The sequence below is a fragment of the Hyalella azteca genome, unplaced genomic scaffold (genome assembly GCF_000764305.2).
Source record: "Hyalella azteca isolate HAZT.00-mixed unplaced genomic scaffold, Hazt_2.0.2 contig7194, whole genome shotgun sequence".
Taxonomy (NCBI): domain Eukaryota; kingdom Metazoa; phylum Arthropoda; class Malacostraca; order Amphipoda; family Hyalellidae; genus Hyalella; species Hyalella azteca.
In genome coordinates, this window is record NW_025937322.1 from 7,972 (window position 1) to 33,652 (window position 25,681).

The 25,681-nt window shown below is 46.3% G+C and overlaps 1 protein-coding gene across 2 annotated transcripts; it reads right to left on the reverse strand.

Moving 5' to 3' along the window:
* Positions 1–1,118: 1,118 nt before the first annotated feature.
* On the reverse strand, positions 1,119–24,823 carry LOC108667398. 2 transcript variants are annotated; one of them, XM_018154419.2, is made up of 19 exons: positions 22,847–24,823; positions 20,907–21,606; positions 13,867–14,042; positions 13,307–13,588; positions 12,718–13,010; positions 11,865–12,161; positions 11,451–11,543; positions 10,908–11,132; positions 10,220–10,381; positions 9,949–10,039; positions 9,614–9,798; positions 9,306–9,477; positions 8,995–9,137; positions 7,978–8,142; positions 7,451–7,617; positions 7,109–7,208; positions 5,729–5,935; positions 5,259–5,424; positions 1,119–4,838 (listed from the first exon to the last, which is right to left on the reverse strand). In XM_018154419.2, the coding sequence occupies exons 1-19, from the start codon at positions 24,564–24,566 to the stop codon at positions 2,938–2,940; spliced, it is 7,245 nt and encodes a 2,414-aa protein (XP_018009908.1). In that variant the 5' UTR covers positions 24,567–24,823; the 3' UTR covers positions 1,119–2,937. The 2 variants fall into 2 exon arrangements, with proteins under 2 accessions (XP_018009908.1, XP_047737106.1); XM_047881150.1 differs by having other exon boundaries at positions 13,307–13,594.
* Between the last annotated feature and the right edge of the window lie 858 nt (positions 24,824–25,681).

Genomic DNA, 25,681 nt, shown 5'->3' on the forward strand with positions numbered 1-25,681 from the left:
ATAGCTAATGCGAGCGAAATTTTCACCGTATACTGTACGAATAAATCATACATCTTCTTGTGTAACTAACATTCATTATTCATGTGCAAATTTCCAGTAAATATTGCTTGAATTATCTCATGGAAGTTCATTGTTTTGGGCAAGAAGTAATTCGCAACGTAAATTCTGTTTTCCGTCAACCCTGAACGTGACGTGCCCATGAAATATCTGATCACTTTAGATGTGCTTACGTGCACAGCTCTGAACAACCACGTTTGCTAAGTTGCCTCAGCGTAAATAACACCTATATTCACCTACCGCGCTCCGCGGGCAACTGAACTGACGCTGCCGCTTGCAGCCTTGCGGGTTGCCGCTACGGTCAGCTGAACTGCGGTGCCGGTGCGTATCCTAGTTACTGATTTTATTTTAGTCCATCTAACATCTTTCATTTGTAATCACCTCTGATGAAAGGTATGCCATATTCAGCCACTTTAGCAATGAGCAGTGTACATCAAGTATATTTCGGCATTCTAACTCCTAGAGTACGGATAAACTAATTTGCATTTACCAGAGGTATTTCAACGACTTGCCGTCTGTAGCCAAGGTGTTATGTCACACGTGCTTCGTATTTAATCACCTGAGTATTCTAGCGGCGCTCTCATTTTCAAGTGTTTTCAATGCATTTACTTCCGTCCGTGATTGTGATCTAAATTCATTTTGCTTTATTTTCATTGGATTCATCAGAAAATCTTACTTTCTCTGTTCTCACAAATCGGCGCACATTGGGTGTTTCTCACTGCAGGCAATACTTGCTCACTTTAATTAAAAGAAAAATATTGGGACTGACGAGTCTCTTGACTGGATCGACAATTGCAGCGCATTGATAGTAATTAGATCCTACATTTCATGCCTAAGTTCTAAATTTCATGCCGATCTGTTTGAATTGAGGGAGTCGTGAGCTGTTCGGTTGCGCGCAAGTGGCGTGTTGCGTTTGAGTTCGCTGGCGAATTCTCGAGTGAGTTCGGAAAAATATCTATGCGTTGTTTGCTCATCAATAGCCAATGTCCAATCCTCGGGCACCTAACTCATCTTAGACTTCAGAGCTCTTGGGAAGCTTAGGCGAAAATAAGAGACCACACTCATCGTATTACACAACGTTTATGAATTATATATAATCATATAACTAGCACATTTACACAATAGATGGACCAGACTCTGTAACACTTAATCATCGTACAAAGCGTGTTTATGTACAGAAATTAAATGATCTAGACTCATGGCAAACGATATAGAAAAATAACCAGGAAATATATCTTGTCCTAGATTTGTTTTGATTTTCCTTACTTACACAAAGCTCAACAAGTATTTGGTATTTGCCTCTACCTACATGATAGTTGATGGCAGGTCGGCAGCTCCATAACACAGCCGCACACACCGTATTGGCACAGACACACTTGTGCACTATACGACCAGTTTGGCCAAGTGTTCAAAATTTGCTTCCTCTGACAATGACATAACAATGAAGACAATGAAATAAACGGCAACTCCGCTGGAAGGTATAAACAATTGTAAACTCGTTGCATTCTAGATTTAATCCTTTAGGAATTCACGGAAGGAATAATGTGCAAAATAATGCGTAACTTAAGAGTTAAAATGGTCGGGCGCAGGCACCGAAGTGAACGCACCGTTCACAACTCCATGAGAACACCGACGGCGCTGTCAACGAAACAAATACAACAGGCGTAAATGGATGAAATAATTAATGATTAATGTTGTTTACTTCAATGAATCAAAAGCGTGAAAGTCATACAACGATAATGAATCATTACCCCTAGTAAAGCGCGCCCACTTTGTTCATGGAAGATCTACGGGCAGACTGGGCATCAAGTGATTGGGTTGCCGACAATAGGCCTGAACACAGAAGATTACGTTCATATAAAGCAGCTGCATTTCTCAACCAAAATTGCGGCATCTGAGATGACAATCTTCTCATAAAGTTGGAGCGACATGTCTGCGGCCCTCTACAACAACAAGCGAATTCAAAATTTCTCTGTAGACTTCTTAAATTTAATATTTGACTTTATTTAATATATATTTCATGATTTGTTTATAATAAAATGAATCTCTTAACCACACAGCGACCGATATAAGGTGTTGCATATGTCGGACGGACGTCCGTGTCCGTGTAAGCCTACGGTGAGCATCGTATAGATGTTGAATAATTATAGGCTTGACGGTATTTGGCGGTAACTCATTAGCTGCCAGAGGCAATTGCGTGCAGGTATGGCGCCATCGCTCGCCGCTCGTATACTTGCCTGACCAGCACGGGACGATTGCACGATTGATCAAAATTATTTTAAATGCACAATCAAAAAATACATCATAGGTACATGCTAGACATATGACACAGGTTTACCAGAGAAGGCTATAGTCTTCCTGATAATTATCGACACAAATATCGCTTGGTTCTAGAATTATGCAGCCAACTTTGGGACATATAGAATCTATCATTTAGCCTCCCTTTTCATCTCTCCAGATACTTTAGTTACTAATATATATTTAGCTGGAGAGATCAACCATGGCATCGGTCAGTAGAACTCGAGAACACAAGGAAACTTTCCAACGTAACGACCTCATGAGGAGCAGAATTACCCTACAGTGCTACGACGCACGCCAGCCTCCGCAGTTATTAGAATTACACTGCACATAAATGCCCTAGAAAACATAGATAGTATAAACTACACCGTTTACTCCGAAGAAAATTAAATGTCAATAAAGTATGAAATTAGCACGGCATTCAGGCTCGCGCAGTTTGAATCCCAGTGGGAATGGAACAGTGTAACAGTTTTTTAATCCTAAATGATCACAGATATTCCTCAGCTAGTATAATTTCCGCAGCTCGTAGCGTTCAGAAATGTTCAGCGATTGCTACGCTGCACACGTCAGTAGCTGCCACCTTCAGAGTTTCATCTCCCACACGAGGATGTGGGCGTCAGTGTTGTTGTGGGGCGGCCCGTTGGTGGGGGTTGGATCCCTGATGCACTTGTACCCCTGACCTCCCGTGAGCACGAGCACCGTCCTAGGCTGGTCCACATCAAGCCCCGGTCCCCCGCCTGAACTTCCGCTGCCAGTTTTGTTGGCCGCACATTTACGGTTCAGAGTTCCCGCTAGATTCCTGCTGAGGGGTTCACCGGAATCGCTGTTGCTAACTTTGGGGGGAACTTTGAGAATTTCTTTATTGTTTTTTAAGGGCGAAGACTCGACGGGCCCCAAAGCGGAGTGGAGCGATAATTTAGGTCTTGTCTCTGACGTCAGCGACGAGGAACTGGCAACAGTGACGTCGCTGGAGCTACGACAATGCCCTCGTCGCATTGTTTCTGAAGGCTGGTCTTCCGATGAGACTTCTTCTCCCGTCGACATCAAAGTTGCTGAGGAATCACCTGCTGTCGGGAAATTTACTTCAGTAACCTCTGGCACAGGGGCGTCTGTCACAGTGTTTTCATCAAGATTCTTGGTTTCACAGAATTTAGTATCTTCCTCTGAGCACCTCTTATTTTCATCGGGAGATTCTTCAGTCAAGAGAATATCTTCGCTAGAGGCAACTTCATCGGCAACATACGATTTTTGAGCCACATTAGCTTCTCCATGAGTTGAATCGTTGCTTGCAGTGAGAATTTCAGTAGTCTCGTCACGAGATCCATCAGTGGGCATTTCTTCGGTAGAAGGCAACTGTACATGAGAAACTTCAGCTGAAACACTGCCATCATTTCCCAAGGCAACGTCGACATTGTCTTTGTGAATTACACATGCGTTATCAATAATTGCATTCCGGTCCAATGTATCTAATTCCGAGTTTTCCCCTTCGTTCACGTTCGACAATTCTTGATTTTGTTTTGAATCCCTGTTAAGCTCGGAGGCTTCAGGATCCAACACTAGTTCTCCCTCAAAGGAAAGACTGACCTGCGCACTATTTTCATCTTGTGAGCCAATTCTCAATAAGTCATCATCCTGTTCAGGATCACCGGTCTTATGATCAGGATCTTGAGATTCTGGGATAACGTCGTCTATTCGCACGGCATCCCGTATGAGTGATTGTCTGTTGGACAGCGCGGCGCAGGCGTCGTCAGACCCCATGGAGCTCGTGGTGACGACGGACGTCTTGCTCTCTATGTATGCTGAGCTCAGGTCCAGAGACCTAGGCCGTCCTGCCTTGAGTCTCGAGCGTCGGTCCAGCGAAGTGGAACCTGCGCAGGACAACGAAGGATCGCTTCGTCTTGTGGATCCTGAGGACCCAACGCATGACAGGGAAGGGTCACTGCGCCTCAAATCCCCGACTATTCCTCCTCCGTCGTGGTTCTGAACGACCTCTTCGTCTGACCAGTGACGAAGGAGGTCCCCACACACCCCCAGCACCGCCGCCTCTTCGGTCCCACTGGGCGCTAGCTCCCCTAAGGGTGTTAGCCCGGTCCCACTTGAATTCCCAAATCCCCTGGGGAGCGTGTGGGCCCTCTTGACCAACACCTGCGGGTTTACTAGCTTCTTCGGGTCATCCCCAACATCCCGAGGCTGTGTCCTCTGTTGTGAGGCGTCTTCCTCGACGACTTGATCTTCGTTGTGAGGAAGAGGCTCTGTTTGTGTAGGGAGGTTATAGTACTCAGGGGTCATGAGAGTCATCAGGAAGGTGACTGGGCCGGTGTGGGCGTGGTAACTTAGTGTGGGTCGCCCACTGATGATGGGCACACCTTGCAGGCGGGGTAGAGGAAGCGTCACTGTCACGCCCACGCTGGTGCCCACCCACAGCAGCCCACGACTCACCACCAGCGCCGTCACCACCACACTACACGAACCCACCGCCACAGCTGCACAAATTAAATGGTTTATCGTCTTGTACTTCATGGCGCGACAGCGTCTTTTTATTAAAAGATGCTGCTAATTTCAAGCAACTTTTTCTCCGACTACTGCTTTCTTTATACAACTCGACCTCTCAACCCACTCGAAATCTAGTCAGGATTCACAAAATGACCAACACGATCTTTTGACTGCTGAACCTGAACTCACCAAGCATGAAGAACATAAGTCACTCCACAACACACTGCCCACTCAACAACCCACATCTCACTCCACAACCACTGCAAACTACATAAGCCACTGCACACTCTATGACCCACTGCCCACTCAACAACCACAGCCCACTCCGAACCCACATCTCACTCCACAGCCACTGCACACTCTACAAACCACTATGCGCCCCACAGCCCACTACCCATCTTGCCACCCACCGAGCATGCGGCACACGGAGGGCGCCACGTCAATATCCTGCAGGTGGCGGCAGCTCTCGGTGTGGTAGAGGCACACTGTCGACGACCCACCCTCACTCAACCACAGCCCGATGCCCGAGTGGGCCATCAAGCTCACCGCACCACCGTGGTGGGTTGACATTTGCTTCTGTCGTGATGAAACACGAATTTAATTGTCTTCTACGTGTCAAAAAAAAAAACGAATCAGATGAATGGCAAATTTTAGTTGACGACTACAGTGAACGTTCAGTAATGGAAACTATCAACTTACTTGTGCTATTATAAAATGACAACTGTCAACATGCGGTAGCTGTTAAAATATATCAGCTCTCTACTTACAGTAACTGTCAACATACAGCCACATTACTTTACTGTCAACCTACAGCCACTTTACTGTCAACCTACAGCCACTTTACTGTCAACTTACGGCCACATAAGACCCGTCAACTCACAACAACTGTCAAGGTGACGCAGTCGATGACCACCACCCTGTGATCGACGGCAGCGCAGAGCTGAGTTGCCAGGGGCAGCAGTGCCTTGACAGGAGCCTGTTCGTCGTCGCTGAGGGCAATGCTGGCAGCAGGTGACAGCAGCCAGCAGCTGTCAGCGGGGTCACGCTGGTACATCTGCAGCGATCCGTTCGTCAAACCAACGTACACCTGCAACAAATAACGTCTCGATTATATCAAGAACAAAATTCAACAACTGCTCTTTTCGTATGGCATGCGGTAAACATCTTTGAAATGAGTAAATTTTCGCCAGATGACGAAGCCGTTCCTTCGAGTCTCGCACGTAATGACGCGCTTACTCTCTTCTGTTGGCCTTGCAGTCCAGGAGGCATATTTTGTACTGTAGCTGGGGATTGAATGGAGCTAACACAAAACACAAGAGATGTGTATACCGGAAATGTGTGCACGGAAAACGTGTACCCAGGAAATGTGGGCACGGAAAACGTGTACACCGGAATCGTAAAGGAATTTGTGGAAGCCTTTCACCAAAGTTGACCATGGAGAGCTCCTCAGGGAATTATGACTACGATCCACACGGAGTGGGCCGGAGGAGATTCGTAAGAGTGGATCCACGACCTCCTAACCGCATATTACAATCTGTCGTTGTTGGGTCAAGCGAGGCGACGGTGAAAAGTGCGGTGTCACAGGGAACGCTGCTTGGTAAGATTCTCTTCCTCATTCACATCGTCGACATAGATGTGGAAGTGAGCCACGCGTTTACATCGTCATTTGCGGACGGCACTAGAGTACTGAAGACAATTAAGGACAGGGTGTTCCAGCGAACCTTCACGTCAAGGATCAGCGGGATGCAGGAGCTGAACTACGGGGCAGGAGCTGAATTACTGGTGCCTGGGTTTGTACTCACTGCAGAGGAGACGGGAGACGCAAGTCATTCTGTAAACATGGGAAATAATAACCGGACTGACCCCTAACTCCGAAAGCGGGACCTTAAGAATTGTGATATACAGCTGACAGCAGCGGCAGAAGAGGGATAATGTTTAATACCGAGAGATATCCATTAATAGGCAAGACACCAATTAAAATACTGAGCTGCACCACTCCCAGTGGCAAGAAGCAAGCAAGAGCATCGTGCATCAGCTGGCCCAACTGGAGGCAGATGCTCTGTGGTTACAAACTGGCCCATGAGACCTCGGCGGCGAGGATGACTTGCAAAGCGGAGCTTAGGGCGGCGGAACATTGAGGCGGCGTTCCAGCGTGGCCTGGGACTGCTACGTTCGAGCCACGTACCATGGGCACTAAGGATACAGGAAACGTTGCACAGGAAAAAATGTGAACCCTGGAACGTTCGTGGCGGTTGCTTACCATCTGGCAGTGATATAAAAGCGCCGACACGGCAGCAGGCAGCTCAGTGCGGCGCAGCTCCTCCTGCGAGTCGCACGCACTCCCGCTGTACACGAGCAGCCTGTGGAATGCACACAAACGATGACATTCTTATTTGACATAACCAAAATTTCTTCTCTAATGCACAAATTCTGGCCTATACATTTTACAATGAAGAAGCTTGTGAATATTATTCGATTCTTTTCTAATACAACATAGGCTTCAATTCTTGCAAGTTGACACAATAATAATAGCAAATAGAATTATATGTTCCATGTAACCCTGACGCCTGAAATGTGCCCAATATCGCGACATGCGCCCCACCTGTTCTGTAAGGTGCCGATCCAGACGGTATCCAGACTGAGGGGGAGAGGGGCGGCCGGAGGCGGGGTGGGGGTGAGGGGAGGACAAGAGGGAGGGGGAGGCACGTGAAGCATTGCAGTCACGCACACCTCAGACAGCACCGAGCGGCCACACTCACGCAGCCCACCCTGAAGAGGGAGAACAGCACCTCAGGCAATAGCGAAGGGCAGCGAGCATTTCTAATTAAGAGGATACATATTATGGGACGTTAGAAAAGGTTGATCTGCCCCATTCAACTCCACCTCTCTGCCCAACCAGGAGGCGGGAGCGGTCTAACCTAGGGACTGATAAACTAGCAGGGTGTGGGCGTCTCCGTATTGCAATAATATTTGTCTATTGACTAACTTGTTATTAATTTATTATAATAGGGATCACTGAAATATTATTGCATGGAAAAAAAAGGATAGTGGTAGCAATAAGGAGGACTGCAAGTATCATAGCAAAGACTGTAATTATTTTAAGAAGGAGATAAACGAGGCGAGCCTGACGAGGTGCGTGACGAAGCGTATGACGTAGGACGTGACGCCGTCAGTAGAGCACAGCCACACCGACGTCAGCGTCTTGCCGTAGCGCCGGCGCGCCCCTGCCACCAGCGACTTGAGGGGCACGTTCTTGGGCACGTCTTGTAGAGGGTACTGGCATCCACACACCACCTGAGGGCACGCGAGCTTATTAATTGAGAGCTGAGATGTGCCTAGTAATAGTGATACCCAACCGTGGCGTGGGGGTATAATATGGGGCACTATGTGGAGGGTATAATATGGGGCACTATGTGGAGGGTATAATATGGGGCGCTATGTGGAGGGTATAATATGGGGCACTATGTGGAGGGTATAATATGGGGCACTATGTGGAGGGTATAATATGGGGTGCAGTTTGTGGTATTATATGAGTTACCATGTGGGGTATAATATGGGGCACAAAGTGGGGGTATAAGAAGCGAGCCGCGGTTCCTACACGCAGGCCTTTAGCTGATCTCAGGGCTGGACTGCCCTCTGGAGTGTGACATGATTACATGCAACGCTATTCTGTGCCTTGGTCAGGTTCTTATGTCTAACAGACGCGTTTTAAAGAGAACAATGTAGAACAAAAACCATAGCCACACTTTAGCAAAAAAAATCAGTGCGAATCACAAACCAAAAGCAAATATAAATACAGAGAAAACGATCAATATTCAAAGGCCAGGTCCGTAAGTCATTACATTTCTTCCGAATGGACGGTCCAGTAAAAAGGTTTGAAAGAGGTTCTTGAAGTCGTTCTTAAGGTTTTTAATGAAGTTCTTCCGTGGTTCGTAAGAATTTCGTACAAGTTCGTAATAGGTTTGTAAAAGATTCCTATGGGGTTCGTTAGAGGTTCATAAGGGGTTCGTTAGAGGTTCGTAAGGGGTTCGTTAGAGGTTCGTAAGGGGTTCGTCAGAGGTCCATTAAAGGTTCGTAAGGGGTTCTTAAGAGGTTCGTATGAGGTTCACACGAGGTTCGTGAGTATCGGCTGCGGTATATAAGGACCTGGGTGTGGTGAGCAGCGTTCAGTATGGGGATGGCGGTGACGAAGAGAGGACGTCGGGACGGGGGACGCTGAGACGTGGCGTCGCCCACGTCCCACGCGGGGCTGTTCACGGACGACACGGCCAGCTGCGCCAGACGAAGCTCTGCCGCAGCGTGTAATGTAACGTTAATAATATATTAGTTACGGTGATTATTACATTAATATCACAGGATAATTATGTACCTAATTTTGATCCTAAGCAAGAATCAATTTTTATCAAGGCACAAGTGCTAGGAAAGAATTATGAAGCAATTGGTAGGCAAGACTGTACCGATAATCCAGTCTTTCTTGACGCCGGGATTCTTGACGTGGAAAGTGAAGGTCTCCTTGCCTGCCCTGACCTGCAGGCAACAGCCGTCCAGCCAACTCATGCGGTCGTCCCTTGCCTGGATATTCTGCTGGATCACGTCCAGCACTCCCTGCACCACGGCCCCGCTCAGCCCCTGTCAGTAGCATGACGTTACTTTAATTAATCTTCTTACAACTAAAATCGGTTGAGGAGCGTATATCTGCACAGTTTTTTTTTACAATTATTCAACAATTATATGAGGAATTTGTATGACAGCTCCCAGCACTCACGTCATAAGAGCCTTTGAGAGTAGCCACTAGTCCAGCAATCCGCGAGACGACTTGGTAGTCGTGCATGAGGTCGTTCATCTCGGCGCACAGCGCCCCTACCATCGCCTCGCTCTCCACGAGCGAACTGGTGAGCGCGCTGCCGTACATGTCGTACACACTGCGTCCGCCTGTCGCGGTTGTCTTACCTGCCCAAGGGTTATACGGCTGACAAATTTGTGGTAACAATAATTTTGTCCAGCACAATTTCAAATAAATAAACAATAAGATTGAACTCTAAAATTATTTCAATTTAATGCTACACCAAATATCAAGATTCATGAAGTACAGCGCCTTACCTAGAGAAGAGTTTCCCGTGCCAGACGTGCGCTGCGCCAAACCTGCTGCCAGCAGGCGGCTCAACGTAAGCGACGAATTGTTTTCTTGAACCTAAAAATTATTAATTTCATTAATAATCAAAACGATAACTTGTAAAGCTGAGATAAAAATTGTAATAACATGCATCTAAAGGTAAGTTCATAAGGCAAAAGCCCAAAAGCTACTTAATAATGTTCTAATTTTTAAGTTTTTCACATCATAGGTTGAAAATATTACAGGCGGACGGTTCACCTCAACCTCGGTGATGGGGTGAAACCACTTCAGGGAGAGACGTTCATGAGAGGTGACGTCATCGGACGTCCTGGGCACGACGGAGACGCAGATGACGGCGTCTGTCGTCAGGAACAGGCGACGTTCCTTCGTTTGCTTGATGAGGCCGTTGGGTCCAAACTCCTGCATAGAAGCAGTTATAATTACTGCCTGATATTAATTAACACTGATCACAACGAGTGCAGGCCGCTTGATGCTGATACAAAACACCAAGACAGGATTATTTAATATAAATCAACACAGCTGTCCATATAAACGTATGGGGCGGCTGTCAATTCGAACGCTCGTCGGGACGATAGAGGCGAAACCCATGGCGATCAGATAAATTACTTGGTATTTCCTGCAGTTGATAGTTCAAGTCAAGTTGTATAACTTGACACTTAGTAGTTCACGTTTACCGGTACAACTTGTATCTTACTAGACTTGGTTTAATGGGTTCCTAATCACATTTGAATATGCGAATCAGTGATTTCAATAGTTTTATTTTATAAATAAAAAAATTATACCAATTAGAATTCCATTAAAAGGTAAATAAAAAATTGAAGGAAAAATTGAAAAAGAATACAGTACAATATTTACAAAGTCGCTACAAAATGTGCTACGGAAGGAAGACGGCACCGAGGCCGTGAAGGGAGAGGATGAGACTCACCAGTTTGGTGAGGTCGTCTTGGCGGATGAGGCATCGGTTGCCCTCACTAATGGACCTGAGGGCAAACTTGCTGTTGATTTGTTTGAGTGTCGCCTTGAATGCCTGGTGCTGCTCCGACTCTCGCTTCAGCTCGTTCAGCGTCTCGGCGAGCGACTCGAGCTGCGTCAGCGCGAGCTGCAGCGACATGCGGTCGTGGTGCCCTTTGGGGGTGTGCTTCAGGAGGTCCTGAGGGAGCAGGAGGAAGGGAGGTACAAATCAGGGCATGAGAGACAGCAAAACGTTGAATATATAATAAATGAGCGCTCGATACAGTAGTGCAGGATGAGAACATACCATTCAGTTGAAGTGTAAACTATCTTAAGATTAAATTATAAGCGAGGGCGGAAATGAGGGGATTAGGTGGCACTGGGTCCGGCGGTATGCTGTAGGCCCCATAACAGAGCCCTGGCCCCGGCGGTATGCTGTAGGCCGCATAACAGAGCCCTGGCCCCGGTTTTATGCACACATTCACCATCATCATTCATCATCACCATCACTACGCACCTGCAGGAAGAGGATGAACTGCGGGAAGCGCTGCACGGGCTTCACCATCATGCCGAAGAAGGAGAGGCGGTCGGGGGAGGTCACCTGCCGCATCTGCCATGCCCAAGCAAACACTTTTTACTATCTCTTCTTTAAATACTGCAACTCTAATTAGAAAGATAATATATGTCTCATATAATTTTCCTACACATCTATGATGGACAGCCACATAACTGTTATAGGATTTGACCCTCAGCTTCAGAACGATGGTCCCTGGATATTTTTCCTGTATATTAACTACCGTTATTATAATTAGCATAGACGCAACACTCATTCCGCTAGCACAAGATCATTTCGTTAACTGCTCGATTAGAACCTTTTATGAGGATAAAACGAACTTTAATTTGATGAAATAAAAGAAGATGACGAGCAAACCTTGAGGAAGTCAGCGAAGACGCTCTTCCTGCTGCTCTCGAGCTTGGCAAGCTCCATGGCGCGGGTGAAGTTGTTGATAAACTCGCTGTAGATCTCGAGCACGACGCCCTTAGAGAAGCACGCGAAGAACACGTCGCCTATCTTCTCGTCCCTGTCCCAGTGCCTGACGCAGTCGCAGAGTGCCACGCGGAAGAGCGTGTGGCACTGAAGGATCTCGTACACGAAGTGGAACAGAGTGCCAATCTTGGCTTGGCTCAGGATCTGCGGCTTGGATTCCTCCAGGGGCTTACGGTAGTCCTGGGGAAGGATGGGGAGATGAGGTAGGGGCAGTGTATCTCTAACTGTGGGTAAATGTTCTAGGAATTTGACCAATTTTAAAGGGTATATAAGGAATGAGAGTTTGAGATAGAACGTACTCGAAGCACCACTCTTCCGTGTCCAAAGAATAACCTGTAATAATGCACGCACTCTAAGAAGCACCCCTCGTATCCTAATAAACGTTACACGTACCTTGAGAACCATTTCACGTGCCCCTGGGAGCTACCCACGTCTCGACAAAAGTACATTACTCACCCTGACGTGCCCTGAAACGTGCCTTACGTACCCTGACGAGGCGGTGCAGCGTGGCCACGTCTAAACCTAAGTACATTACTCACCCTGACGTGCCCTGAAACGTGCCCTACGTACCCTGACGAGGCGGTGCAGCGTGGCCACGTCTAAACCTAAGTACATTACTCACCCTGACGTGCCCTGAAACGTGCCCTACGTACCCTGACGAGGCGGTGCAGCGTGGCCACGTCTAAACCTAAGTACATTACTCACCCTGACGTGCCCTGAAACGTGCCCTACGTACCCTGACGAGGCGGTGAAGCGTGGCGACGTAGTTGTTCTCGCTGTGGACGATGGAGGCGACGATGTGGCGGCGCTTGATCTGCTGCGCCGTGAGCCCCGTGGGGATGGACGGCAAGCTGGGCGGCTGGTGGCGCCTCTGGAAGGTGTTGGCGCCCATGGTGCCAAGGGTGCTCCCAAGAGTCCCACAAGAGTTGGCGTAAAAGTTACTGGGATTGGTGCTAGCGTCCAATTCTGACATGCGTTCCTCCAACTCCGTGAGGCGCGGCATACGGGCGTTGGAGGGGGGAGGTGCGCCTGGGGGAGTATGGGAATATGAGTCATGTTTGAGATAGTGACAAGAAAAGAAAATTTGTTATAGTGAGGGAACATTGCTAGAAATTTATCATCAATCGGGAGTGAGGTGATTAGGTCATCACATTGATTCGATTAGTGAGGGTAAATTAGACGATGAGGGGTGCATAGGCGGAGAGAAAAGTGAAGGAGTTGAAGAAAAGCAGGAAATTCACAAGAGCGCGTGGAGTTTTGCTCCATACAGAAATGAAAAAAGGCATTAGATTGTTCTTAACACGGCATCCACGCGTAAGACGCACCAGAGGCGTTCCCAGGCAGCGAGGACGAAGAACACGTCGTAGACGAGCTCGAGCTCGACGAGGACGACGCAGTAGACAAGGTAGACGAGTTGCGGTAGTGCGCAGTACGCACGTCGTTGGGCGACGCAAAAACGACGTCTACCTCGTCAGGTGGCGCGGGGGGGTTCCGGCCCCCACCAGGAGCCCCGGCCCCCGCGTGTGACGTCCTGCGGTCGGCGTCAGCGGGATGGTTGCTTTTGCGCAGGGAAAACCAACGGGACAATTTGCCCGCCTCTGGACCGCCTGAAACTGAGCATTGAAATTCTCAGCCTTTGGTTTATTTCAGATTTTTGGCCTTTTTCTTGCATAATTTTTAATTCTGTTGAAAACTAAGCTAACACGTGGAACGAATAATGCTCACGATGAAAGAGCATCACAATATCCCCTAGTGTTTTAATAAAAACGATGATCAAACTCGTCGTGAGCCAAATGCAAGATTCAAGAGACTTGAAACAAATTAAAAACAACTTTAGTTATCTTTTGTATAAATTAGAGAGCCCGGGACGCGGAAGCTCGCCCACCTGCTGGGACGTCCTCGGTGCTGCCGAGCCTGCTGTCCCGGGGCGGGACGGCATCAACATCGGCGGCGTCCCGGCGACCTGCCGCCGTCCTGCCGACGTCGCGGCCGCTGCTCTGGCGGCGCTCCCGCCACTGCTCGCGCTTACGCAGCAGCCGAGCCTTCAGCCGCTCGCTGCGTCTGTCATGGAGGAGAAGTCTTATGATAATCTTGTGTTATGATGTTGTAGTTCTTCTTTATTGGAACTGGTTTAACGCACAGGAATTGCGAGAGAATTTAGAATGAAGAAACAAAGTAAGATCAATTACAATAAACAAATGAACTGAATAATATAATTAAGAAATATAATTAATTTATAACAAGAAATTAGAAGTTTAAGGTATTGTGTAGACGAAGTAGACTTTCATCAGGATATTTTTGACAGCCGGTCGTGAAGAGCTCGCACATGGACATTACGACCAGGAAATATGCAGACTTCAGAACTCGGCTCCACGTGAACCCTGCAGAAAGGCTTATAAATGGAAGAGAAGCCATTGCTTGGCTATTATTTCAAACAATCCATGCTCATTTAACTCCCCTGAAGCGGCCCGAAATGACCAAGTTGGTTATTTTATTTGCCAGAGCCGAGCTGAAGGGAACATCACCACAATCGAAGGCTTGGTACAGAAAGCTATATTCATCCCACAATTGGTATTCTCATTCCACAATTTCCACAAGCTTCAAACCGAACCTATCTTCACACCGGGATTATCTCTAGCATGTTCAGCATAATTATGTTAGTGGCACCACAGGTGCAGGCTTCTCACCCGCATCTCTCGCACGCACTGAAAAGCGCAGTAAATAATGTGAATACGTCGGTACTTGCCGCCTAATTGATAGCAAGAGGTCGCGCGTCATAGCATCAGTTTTAGCGATATTCCGACAGTGCAAAGTTCGTTACAATGAGAGTAATAGTCTCAGTCGTGCATACAAGCTTAAGATGCCAATGTTACTTCAAATGTACTGTAATTCGCCCCTAAAAATTAAGGATCTAATACGCCGCACGATACTTACACAAATTCCCAACTGAATCATCGCCAGCATTACCAAGCTCATTATACATCACTTCATTTTATAGCACCATGATAACCTGCCTCTGTTGAATTTGTAGTTCATTCGCACGTACGAGCTTGCCACAAAGAACAGCGTCAATAACGCGCATCGACCGCACGCTTCTATTTCCGTTGCAGTGACTGTGGTACCGGAAGTCATATTGATTTACCTAATGTTATCAATGGAAATAAAAACATTTGTTCAACTCTCGAAATTAAATTTGAGTGTCGGGACGGCATGAAACGATATAAATCAACATAAGGCGGACGAGAGGAGTTAATTTAGTCTACATGCATGATGCACAACATAGCATGTGGTCGCTCAGTTGGAATGTAGAGCAGCGACCCTGCTAACCTGCTAACGTGTACTCTGTAAAGTACACACAATTAAATTACGCTTTAGTAAAATACAAGATTTGGCAATTCAATCATTGGCATTAATAGAGCGCCAGCAAGTTAACCTGGCGTCGCTCGACTTGAATAAGTCATGATTAAATTAAAATGCATGGTAGCATAGATACGAGACCACAGCATAAGGAGGCGAAGTAGGTATCCGTGATACTAAGGTGATACTAAGGGAGGGCTCAAACAAACCAACGTCCCCACACGCTAAAATATCAGTTAGAAGTGCTACAAACTTCATACACGTACGCTAGCACAGCACAAATGCTGGGACAAACAAAATTTAGTCATTAATCCGTTGATCTATTTTGTGAAGCTGTAACAAAGAGAACATCATAACTGCTGTAACAGATCAAAACAGATCCGTGGGCTCCAACAACACTCACGACATAACGCATACGGCCGACAGATGACGTGGGCACCTAAGTCATAAATCTACGAGGTTGTCATGGCAACAGCAACACGCAACTAATGCCCTCCCTGGGGCGACGAGAAACTGATCCCTTCGTTAACGAGGACCAGACGAGCGTTTTAAGTCCCTGTGTACCACACAAACGATCCTACACGAGCCAAGCGTTTCCTTCAATTGTGTATTAACGCCATGTAGTGGCAATGCTCATAACTCTAATGACCTTGGATGGTGGCAGGCGCCGTACGAATAGCATTGACAGAGGATCTATTTTTGCACACCCGTGTGATTAGAGCGACAGTTGATCACCGCTGGCGTCAAAAGGGTGCTACAGGATCCACTGGAATGGTTTGCACGCTGATCGTTAAATAATGAAATAGTTTAACCTCACCAAGGTTGGATGGCCCTGTTAATCATGATAATCATGTAGAGCAGCATGATTCATCGTATCATGTATGACTACTAACGCAGATCGTCCTACTAAGAACACAGTATAACAGTTGAAATAAATTTCTGGTGATTTTGCATTTTCAACGCAACGATGCTAGTAAGATGGCTTCACTCGAACGCAAGGAGAATAAATGACGAATAATACAGAAAAATGTCAGCAGCATTCGAGCAACTGTATAGACTCCAATTAATTAGAATATTTGTGAATGCAGGAAATGAATGATGTAATTTCTCATAAATATGGAATTTCAGTGAATTTATTAACTCTTTCATTCGCAAATGCAAGTAATAAACAATTCATCAATAATCAAGTGACGATGTTACCACAGACAGCAATAACATAGTGGCGTTATGTTACCACGCATGTCGTCTACAGACAGCAGGAACATAGTGGCGTTATGTTACCACGCATGTCGTCTAAGTCGTCTACAGACAGCAGGAACATAGTGGCGTTATGTTACCACGCATGCCGTCTACAGACAGCAATAACATAGTGGCGTTATGTTACCACGCATGCCGTCTACAGACAGCAGTAACAACGTAGTTGAACACCCAACACGTACACTTCAGGAATTATAATCGTATTATGAATCACTTAAAACTATGGCCTTCCATGTCTTCATTGCTCTTTCTTCACAAAATCTAAAATATGCATGAGTGCCCGAAATATCCACGAAGCATTCTTGAGTTTATAAAATGTGCGCAAAATAATCATAGCTTCGTGTGTTATTCTTAACAAAATATTCACGAGTATACAGAATATTCAAGATTCGCATGATACAAAACTCGTACTCGAGCACACAAACAAAGACGCACTCACTCTGTATGGAGGTCACTTGAGAACGAAGAGGAGCGAACAAGCTGCCCCCCATTCCCCCCAGTCATGGGCAAGAACTGCCTCAAAGAACTCATTCTGGCCAATTTAGTAGAGCCTCCTTGGGCCTGACTGCCTCGAGAAACAGTCATGTTAGTGTCCACGTTCGTGTTCGTGTCCGACACACGACATTTCGGATCACCGAGCAGTCCGGAGTCGGGTTTTAGTTTGCGGATGCCGAGTCCCGCCGAATGCTGCGGGGCGGACTCGATTAGTGAAACAAAATCCAGTTCATTGACAGCTGCTCGCTTGGAAAATTGCGAACCAACTGAGCGGGATCTGGTGAGTGGAGCCACACTTGGACTGAAATTTTTTCCAGGATGATCTGCATCTGATTCAATGGCGTTTTCTTCGGCAGTAGTCGTGCTAGGTTTTGATCCATCAGATTTCTCTGCATGAATTTGGTTGAAATCGCTGTTGACTAATCCTTCTTCAGGTAAGCACGAAGCAGTCTGTACGTTAGATTTGGACTTCATTATTCCTGAACCAAGTGAAGATTCAATTTCGTCGCAGTTTACTGATTCTTCAAAGTCCTTCTGAACTTCATGACTTCGACCCCCTAGACCACCGACCTCAGAGCTGTCATTACTCAAGTTTACTTTTCGCTGCAACAATCGAGTATTATCATTGGTGGACACCGTCCTAATCTGGTCTGCATGAACAGCATCGCTATCAATGCTTGAATTCGAACCGCTCTCGAAGGACGTTTCCAGAATTCGCTCAAGAGTTGAACTGTCACCCGTTGGCTCTCTGATGTCTTGGGTGTGCGGTCGAACCTCTGTCCTGATGAAGTATTGACGAAATTATAATGATTAGTCGTCCCATCATATTTTTTAGGGTGTAGTGCAGATTTTTCTGATTCTTCAGCTTCAATTGAAGACTGCAGAGGCAGGCTATGTTGCATTGCGGATATGTCGACATTAGAGGAGGAGAACCAACTACGACGCTGAAATCCTCGAGCAACATTATCAGAGCCTTTCTGAAAATCGTTAGAAATCAAAAGTTTTGTGTCTAAACTGATGTTTTCGGGTTTTTCGACAGATGAGACACGCGAATTATCCAGAACATTTGCGTGAGCTTGACATTCAAAAGAACCTTGAACAGGAACGTTGTTGTTCAACTCTCCCTTTGAACCGATTTCTGGCTTTTTGAATCCGTCAGTGGAACTCAACTCGGTGGAACGTGAACGAAAAAGGGAGACGTTCGTTTCGCTTCCCCAGGACCGAACACGACGGCCATGTTTATACGCCACGCTTAGATGTTCATGCAACCAAGGAGCAAGTCTTCGGTGAGCATCCTTCACCGTTTCGGGACAAGATCGACGTTTATCCATTCCTGTACCATCAATATTATAGAACTCAACAGCAAGTGGCTTCCCACGAAGATTTGAACCCCATCCTCCCGCAAGATTAATCGCATTCTCGTAACTATTTTTCCGGAAGCGTTGCGCATCACACCCACACTCAGTCCTGTTCCCATGGGGACGATCGTGCTCACTTCCAAGATTAACCAACGTCCCAGGGGGAGCTAGGTCAGCGTCCCGGGCGTTATTTGGGATACTTGGCTGATGCCAGTCTTCAATCTTGGCGGCCGCGGTTGACGGGGCACGCGATTGATGGTCCCGAGCGGGATCTTCTTCGTCGGTCGTGAAGCGCTTGAAAAGACTCCGCAAAAACGAAGGTCGACCCGATGAGGATTTATCTAGTTTCACGGCGGTGTCCATTTAAGCTTTTGGCGATTTGTTACGAAGTCATGAAAAAATGTAAAATAGCAAGTTTATAATAACATTATTTGCGATCAAATTGCACCATCATTGATCATAACGCTGTAACGTCAAGCCTAACAATCAGCAATATCTGACACCGAAATCATGGCAAATCTGTAATTAATTATACCAGGAGTAGGAATTCTTTTTCTGCAATATTCAAGAGACATTTAACACTTTCACGAAAAATTTTTGGAGGTTAAATTTAATAAGAAATATGATAGAATTAGAGAATAAATTCAAAAGCGCACTAATTTTAAAGGCGATAATAATTTCGAGACAATTATAATAAAGAAATTGTGACGCGTCAAAACAATCGGGGGGCCATTCTCTCCAGCGAACCTGTGGCAGAGTGGGGCGATAGCAGCAGCAATCTGCGGCATGATATTGCGTCATGTGGCCTACATACTGAAGCGATAACAGAAACATGCAACATGATATTGCATTGTGTGACCTATATAGACCCAATACCATAAGAACATAAGAAGGTATGTTCCGGGCAGACACTTTCGATTCAACGTCAAGTGTGTGTGACGGTGGTTCACATGATACACGAAGACAAGTGTGAGCGCTACACGCTGAAGGGCCAATATCAACACGCTATCTGGCCTATACGTTGCAGTTCTTGGCATATCAGAAGCGAGGTTTTTTCTAATCGTAGATATCACCGCCATTAGGCGATGCCAAGTTCCGGTTCAACAATTGGAGAAGAGTCAACTTTTGTGTTCAAGTGGAACCCCCAACGGCGCAGTTACGTCCATTGTCGCCACATTGATCAACGACAATCTAGGGCGTTAGACCATCAAACAATCAATATAAAATTATCGAATAACTCGAAAATATGAGGATAGTGTGTGGATAAGTTTACAGCCAATAATAATGATTGGAAAGGCAAGAACTTTGCGATATTATTTTTGTTGTTGAAGCGCAAACATGGCTTCGGCCAGTACGAGAGTATGTCCGGCCAACTAACGCGTCCACAGCCCACACTTGTACGGGAAAACTGCTTTGTTTACACTTGTCTGCGGTCTTATGTACAGCAGGAATATAAGCATACAATCCTGTGCGAGTACTGAAGACATTAAAATGTGTTAACACGGCCGATTGTGTTTTAAAACAGCACTTTGAAATTGATTTTCTAACACCAGCTGTCACAGAACACTTGCTCAGCAGCATTCAAAACACCTGAACAACAGGCCAGGGAGTTTGCAAAGATGTAGCACCTAATAAGTGATTTATATTAATAATATTGAACCTTCCGCCTAGGGGAGAGATAAGAACTAATATCCATCGCAAGACTCCCATCCGCAAACACACACCATGAACGTCGTCACAGAACTGAGGAACATCACGTCACAGACAGCAGTATCGTCGTTATCAGCGTTATCAGTGACACCTTTTCCCCTCTTCCCCCACCCCATTCCAAGATCGGTGATGCAGTGATCGACAGCAAGAAAATCAGAAGACACAACAGCGGTTAACATGACTCGGTCAACTCTGCTTGACATGGCGCGAAAGATAGGTAAGTCAGGCTAGCTAACTTGGAGTGACAGGCTTGCCCGAGGTGACATGTGGTTTGCCCGGTAAGACGGGTTTTTCAGGTGTGACTGGTTTACCGAGCGTGTCAAGTTAACTTGCCGGTCGTGGCAAGTTAACCGAACGTGGCAAGTTAACCGAAGTTAACCGAACGTGGCATGTTAACCGAACGTGGCAAGTTAACCTTGCGTTTCTCGAATAATGAAATTATTTTCTGAAAGGCGCCACGGTTGCAAGGCATGATGGTATCACAGATACGATGAGGAGGGGGGAGGGCAGGCCCAGCGTGACGCTAGTATCCCTGATACCAAGAGAGGCATACAAGGAAATTAGCTTCCCATTCTATGTCCTGAGTCGTGTAGCTTCTTGTTGCATGCGAGTCACACTGCTGTGTGATGTACGCAAGCAAATAAGAGAGAAATACAACCTATACAGAATGAATACAGAAAAATGTCATAAATACAACCTACATCGGAATTATATTACCAGAAAATATTCAGTAACATAATAGACTCACCCTCCGGCTCCAGCAACGGACTCCGAACTGCCGGACACGGCGCCAGCTTTCCTGAGCGTCTCGTCCCTCACTGGGACTTCCTCGGCGCTCTTGACGCACTTGAGTTTGTTATGGAGATGTTCGTCGATATGTTCCACGTTCTTCGAGGAGGGAACTTCTTCGTCGTTAATAGAGCTTCTGGAACGTTCCTCGTCGTGTCTGGAAAGGTCCTCGTCGTTACTGGAGTACAAGTCGAAGTCCTCGGAGCCCCACGAGTCGGAGGACGACAGCTGACGATGAGCCTGGAGACGTTTAGGTAGCCATGTGATGTCTTCGCTGCTGTTTGACAGGCGGTTTTCATTAGCTTTCGTAGACGTGTTGGTGTCCAGTGACGTGCAGTCGCACGAGCTGCGCTGGGCTGGTCTTGTGGTATTTTTGGTTACTGGGTGTGGTTCTGAGGTGGTATTTTTCGAGGATGAATGTTGTTCTGGAGTGTTCTTATTCTGGCGTAGGTTTGAGAGACCTTGTAGCCCCGACAGTCCTGGTAATATGGACTTGCCAAAGTATGATTTAGATTCTGGTTTGAGCGACAAGTCGGGTTTGGAGTTGCGGTTGCCAGCTCGTCTTTCGACCTGCAACTTCTCCGCAGCCTCCTTCGGTCTCAACTGGACCTTTTCATCCGATGCGGGGTCGAGGCCTTCTCCAAAACCCACATCCTGATCTGGAATGTAAATAAAATATTTCTTATCGAACTGAAAAAATAGTCCCAATTTTGAAATTTAAATAACATTTACGGCGAAATTGGATCGGCCCCAAAGTTTAGAGTTCTCGGCAGTTAAAGGCTCTAAAAATATGCGAGAATGTGAATAAATTCGTATGCCGAATCAGAAAGCAATCTTTCTGTTAGCGAAGAAAAATTTATTGAGAATTACTCAACAAAATAAATTTAATGAAATTGGTCGTATTTATTAAAAATTTCTATGCGACCAGCTCCAAAATAAGTTCAAAAGCTTCATCAATACAAGTTTCATGAATAGAGAGACAAAATTAATAAAGAAGAGATTGAAACCTAAATAGCCAGATGATAGGGGAAATCAACCTTTTTTTATTAAAAATATTCATAAAAACTATCATTTTTATTGTCGTACAACTGATTGGATAAACGTGCATTATTCGTGTTTTTGAACATATTATACATATTATAGATATAGCCAATCTTCGAAACGTTTTTAATGAAAAATAAATTTGATATTTGCTTCAATTTTGAATTTTTTCGTGGTTTATGATTGGAGTAACACTGAATTTGACGTTAATGCTCTTAGAATTCAATTAATAGGACGTGGAAAAATAAAACTTTAAAATACAAGAACGATATACGATGTTTCATTCAGAAACCAGTAGTCGGAGCTCAATAATAGTGAAGTAATATAGTAATAGATAATGAAGCTAGTGCATCGTTCATGTGCAGGAATATCACAGTTCAGCGCGACGACTGTGGCTGCCTTAATTTCGATATCTTTATTTTATATAACAAGTAATTGAAATGCATATCATCAATTATCTAAGAACAAACTCAAAAGTATATCCAATTGCACGAGATTTACTTATTTTAGACGTTATTATCGCGGCAGCTTAATTATTCCCAGGAGAATTTAAAAGCAACACACTCGTAAACTTTACGACCACCGCAATATCGAGAGCTTGAAATTCTGAATGGCAAGCCCATGAATTGAGAGCGTGGCCTTTATTTTGTATGACCGGCCATTGCCGCTAACGGCCTACGGTGATGACTGTTGCGCCTCACACCACCTTCAGGGGCACCTATTATGCCGCACCACCATCCTTTAGGTGAATCACGCCCTCCCTTTAGGAGCACCTATCATGCCTCAAACCCACCCTTTCGGGCAGCTATCGGGCCTCAAACTCACCCTTCAGAGGCACCTTTTTTATCCAACACCCACCCTTCACAGGCGCTTCGCTTTCCTCGTCCTCTTCATCAATGGGAGGCGGGAAGAACAAGGCACCCGTCACGTGAACAGACGGGGGCCTCACATTCAGGTCTTTGTTGGCAGCATGTGGATCTTTGTTGGCCGAATTTGAATCTTTGTTGTTGACATGAGGTATTATTTTATCGACATGTGGTTCAACATTGGCAATGTGTGGTACTATGCTGGCAACATGAGGGTCCAAATTGTCACTATGAGTATCTTGGTTGGCAACATCAGTAATTGTAGAGCATGGCGTGCAGACAGTTGAAATATTGCAGCCATTCACGTCAGGTGTCATGTCGGAAATTCCGCCAGAAAAGGAATCGACTACAACAACATTATTCTCTTGTTTTTCCTCATCTGCAGCTGCGAAACGTTCATTTTCTCCACTTGGAAGAATTTCCATCGCATTATGAATCACTTGGGAGCTATAACATTCTCCCCCCATGTCTTGCGAAGAAGCTGCGTGAGAACTATCATCCACCAAAGTTATACTGCATACTTCAGCTAATAAATCAGCGGAGTCAGCATGTCTCAGAGAATGAGCTTCAGCATGCGACGAGTCATCGCAACACCTGTTCGCAGCAGCAGCTTCCTCGGCTTCCGCTGCTGCAATAGAGTGGGGCACGGCATCGGAGAGGACAGGCAAATTATCATAGTTTCCAGGAAGGATACTAGCTGGAATGTCCGTGATATGGTGTATGCTTTGCTCGCGAACAGCATCAATTCCGGGAGGAACGCTGGTACTGCACTCGTCAACAAAAGATTCAGGGATTCTCTCGGGGTAGAGGAGCTTGCCCATTTCTTCCTTGTGGTCGATGCTGCTGCGCCGTTTATCCCAAGTCCTGCTATCAAAACCTCCTAGGCTGCAGGAACCCAAGCTCCACTTATCACAACCTTCCAGTTGGTTCTCAGCCTCAGTTGAAAGTAAATCCAGAGCGTCTCCTATCTCGGACAAATCCAATCTGCGTTTGATGGAACCTATGTCGTGGCCTTGAGCAGGGTTGGTCGTAGAACTGTCCTCGTCTGAATCCGAGTCGAGCAAAACGGCGTACTGGAAATTGGAGTTTAGGCTTTCAAATGGCAAGGACTCAGGATTCAAGTCTTCATCAAGTTGTATCCCGATTAAAGGAGTTTGTTGGTGGCATTCATCGACCATGAGGTTACTAGGAACATCAACTAGTAACCTATTGCAGTCTTCACTCAAGACCATCAAAGATTGACTGAAGCTCATGTCTGGGACATCAGAACATGTTAAAGAATTTTCAAACGCACTCGTCGTATGATCATCACACATACCCGACGCGTCATCACCACATACACTAGTGATATGATCACCATATACACTCGCTGTATCACCACTACACATATTCGGTGTATCACCACCACACACACTCATGGTATGACCCAGCTCAGTGTCACCAACAGGATGGTCTGAGGACGGGGCCAGAGGAGTTGTCATTTCGTTTGCAGGTTGAGAAGTCGTCTCCAAGAGCGTGACGGCTTTGAATTCGCTGTTGATGACACAATTTCGAGCTTTCAGTTCATCGTGCTCACGATTTGAGGTCACTTTAAGGTTCAGGAGTGTGTCCTCGACATCGTAGATCACGACGTTTGTTACGTCGATAGCTTCGTCAGCGCTGGTGTTCAATTGGACGTCAATCGCTTCATGTTTACCAGGGACGTTACCCATGGTAATTTAAACTGACGTCAAGAATGACATATTGAACTTGGGCATGCATAACTCATCATATTGCATTCATCTTAATACACAACGGTGACTAAGGTAACTCTGCTGGCGAGAAAGTTACGTTTTTATATTATTTGTTCAGAGCGGGCATGTCAATTCAAGAGCTTAATCATTAGCTAACGTTTTCGGTAATTTATACCTCATAATATTCGAAAGTTAAATGCAATTACGAATGGTAGGAATGAATGCAAGGAACCTGGAAGCAAAACTGAAACCCACTAACATCTCTGACTGCAAATAAAAAACAGAGGCATTCAAGACTTTCCAAGTCCATTCAACTGCAGCCAAATCTGATGTCTCATGAACACAAACACTAACGAAACCAAGATAATGATCAGCTGCAGCAGGTACACGCAGCTGCAGCAGGTACACGCAGGTGCAGCAGGTACACGCAGCTGCAGCAGGTACACGCAGCTGCAGCAGGTACACGCAGCTGCAGCAGGTACACGCAGCTGCAGCAGGTACNCAGCTCAGCTACGCCCGTTCACCCACAGCTCAGCTACACCCGTTCACCCACAGCTCGCGTTGTTCACGGTTATGCTACCTAATGTCGTCGTCACCCAACACACGCAGCCATCACTTTACAGTTACAGCGGCCTGCTGTGAAACACAAGACCGACGTTATACAAGCCAAAGAGTAATACAAAATTGGTATGCTTATACATGTTCTGTAGCTGAATGACATGGGCATACAGACACGTCAACAGAATAGCGTGTCATGCGCACACGTAGCCACCGACACGCACGGGCACACAGCAAGGCATCGCTTCACACCAGACGCGCGCGCTATCAGCACAGCAGCCTGCCACTATCGCCACGCGCCCCTATACGCACGCTACGCGCCTCTCACGCACGCCACGCGCCCCTATATACACGCACGCCACGCGTCCCTCACGCACGCCACGCGCCTCTCACACACGCCACGCACCTCTCACGCACGCCACGCACCTCTCACGCACGCCACGCGCCTCTCACGCACGCCACGCACCTCTCACGCACGCCACGCACCTCTCACGCACGCCACGCACCTCTCACGCTGTCTCTTATACACATCTAGA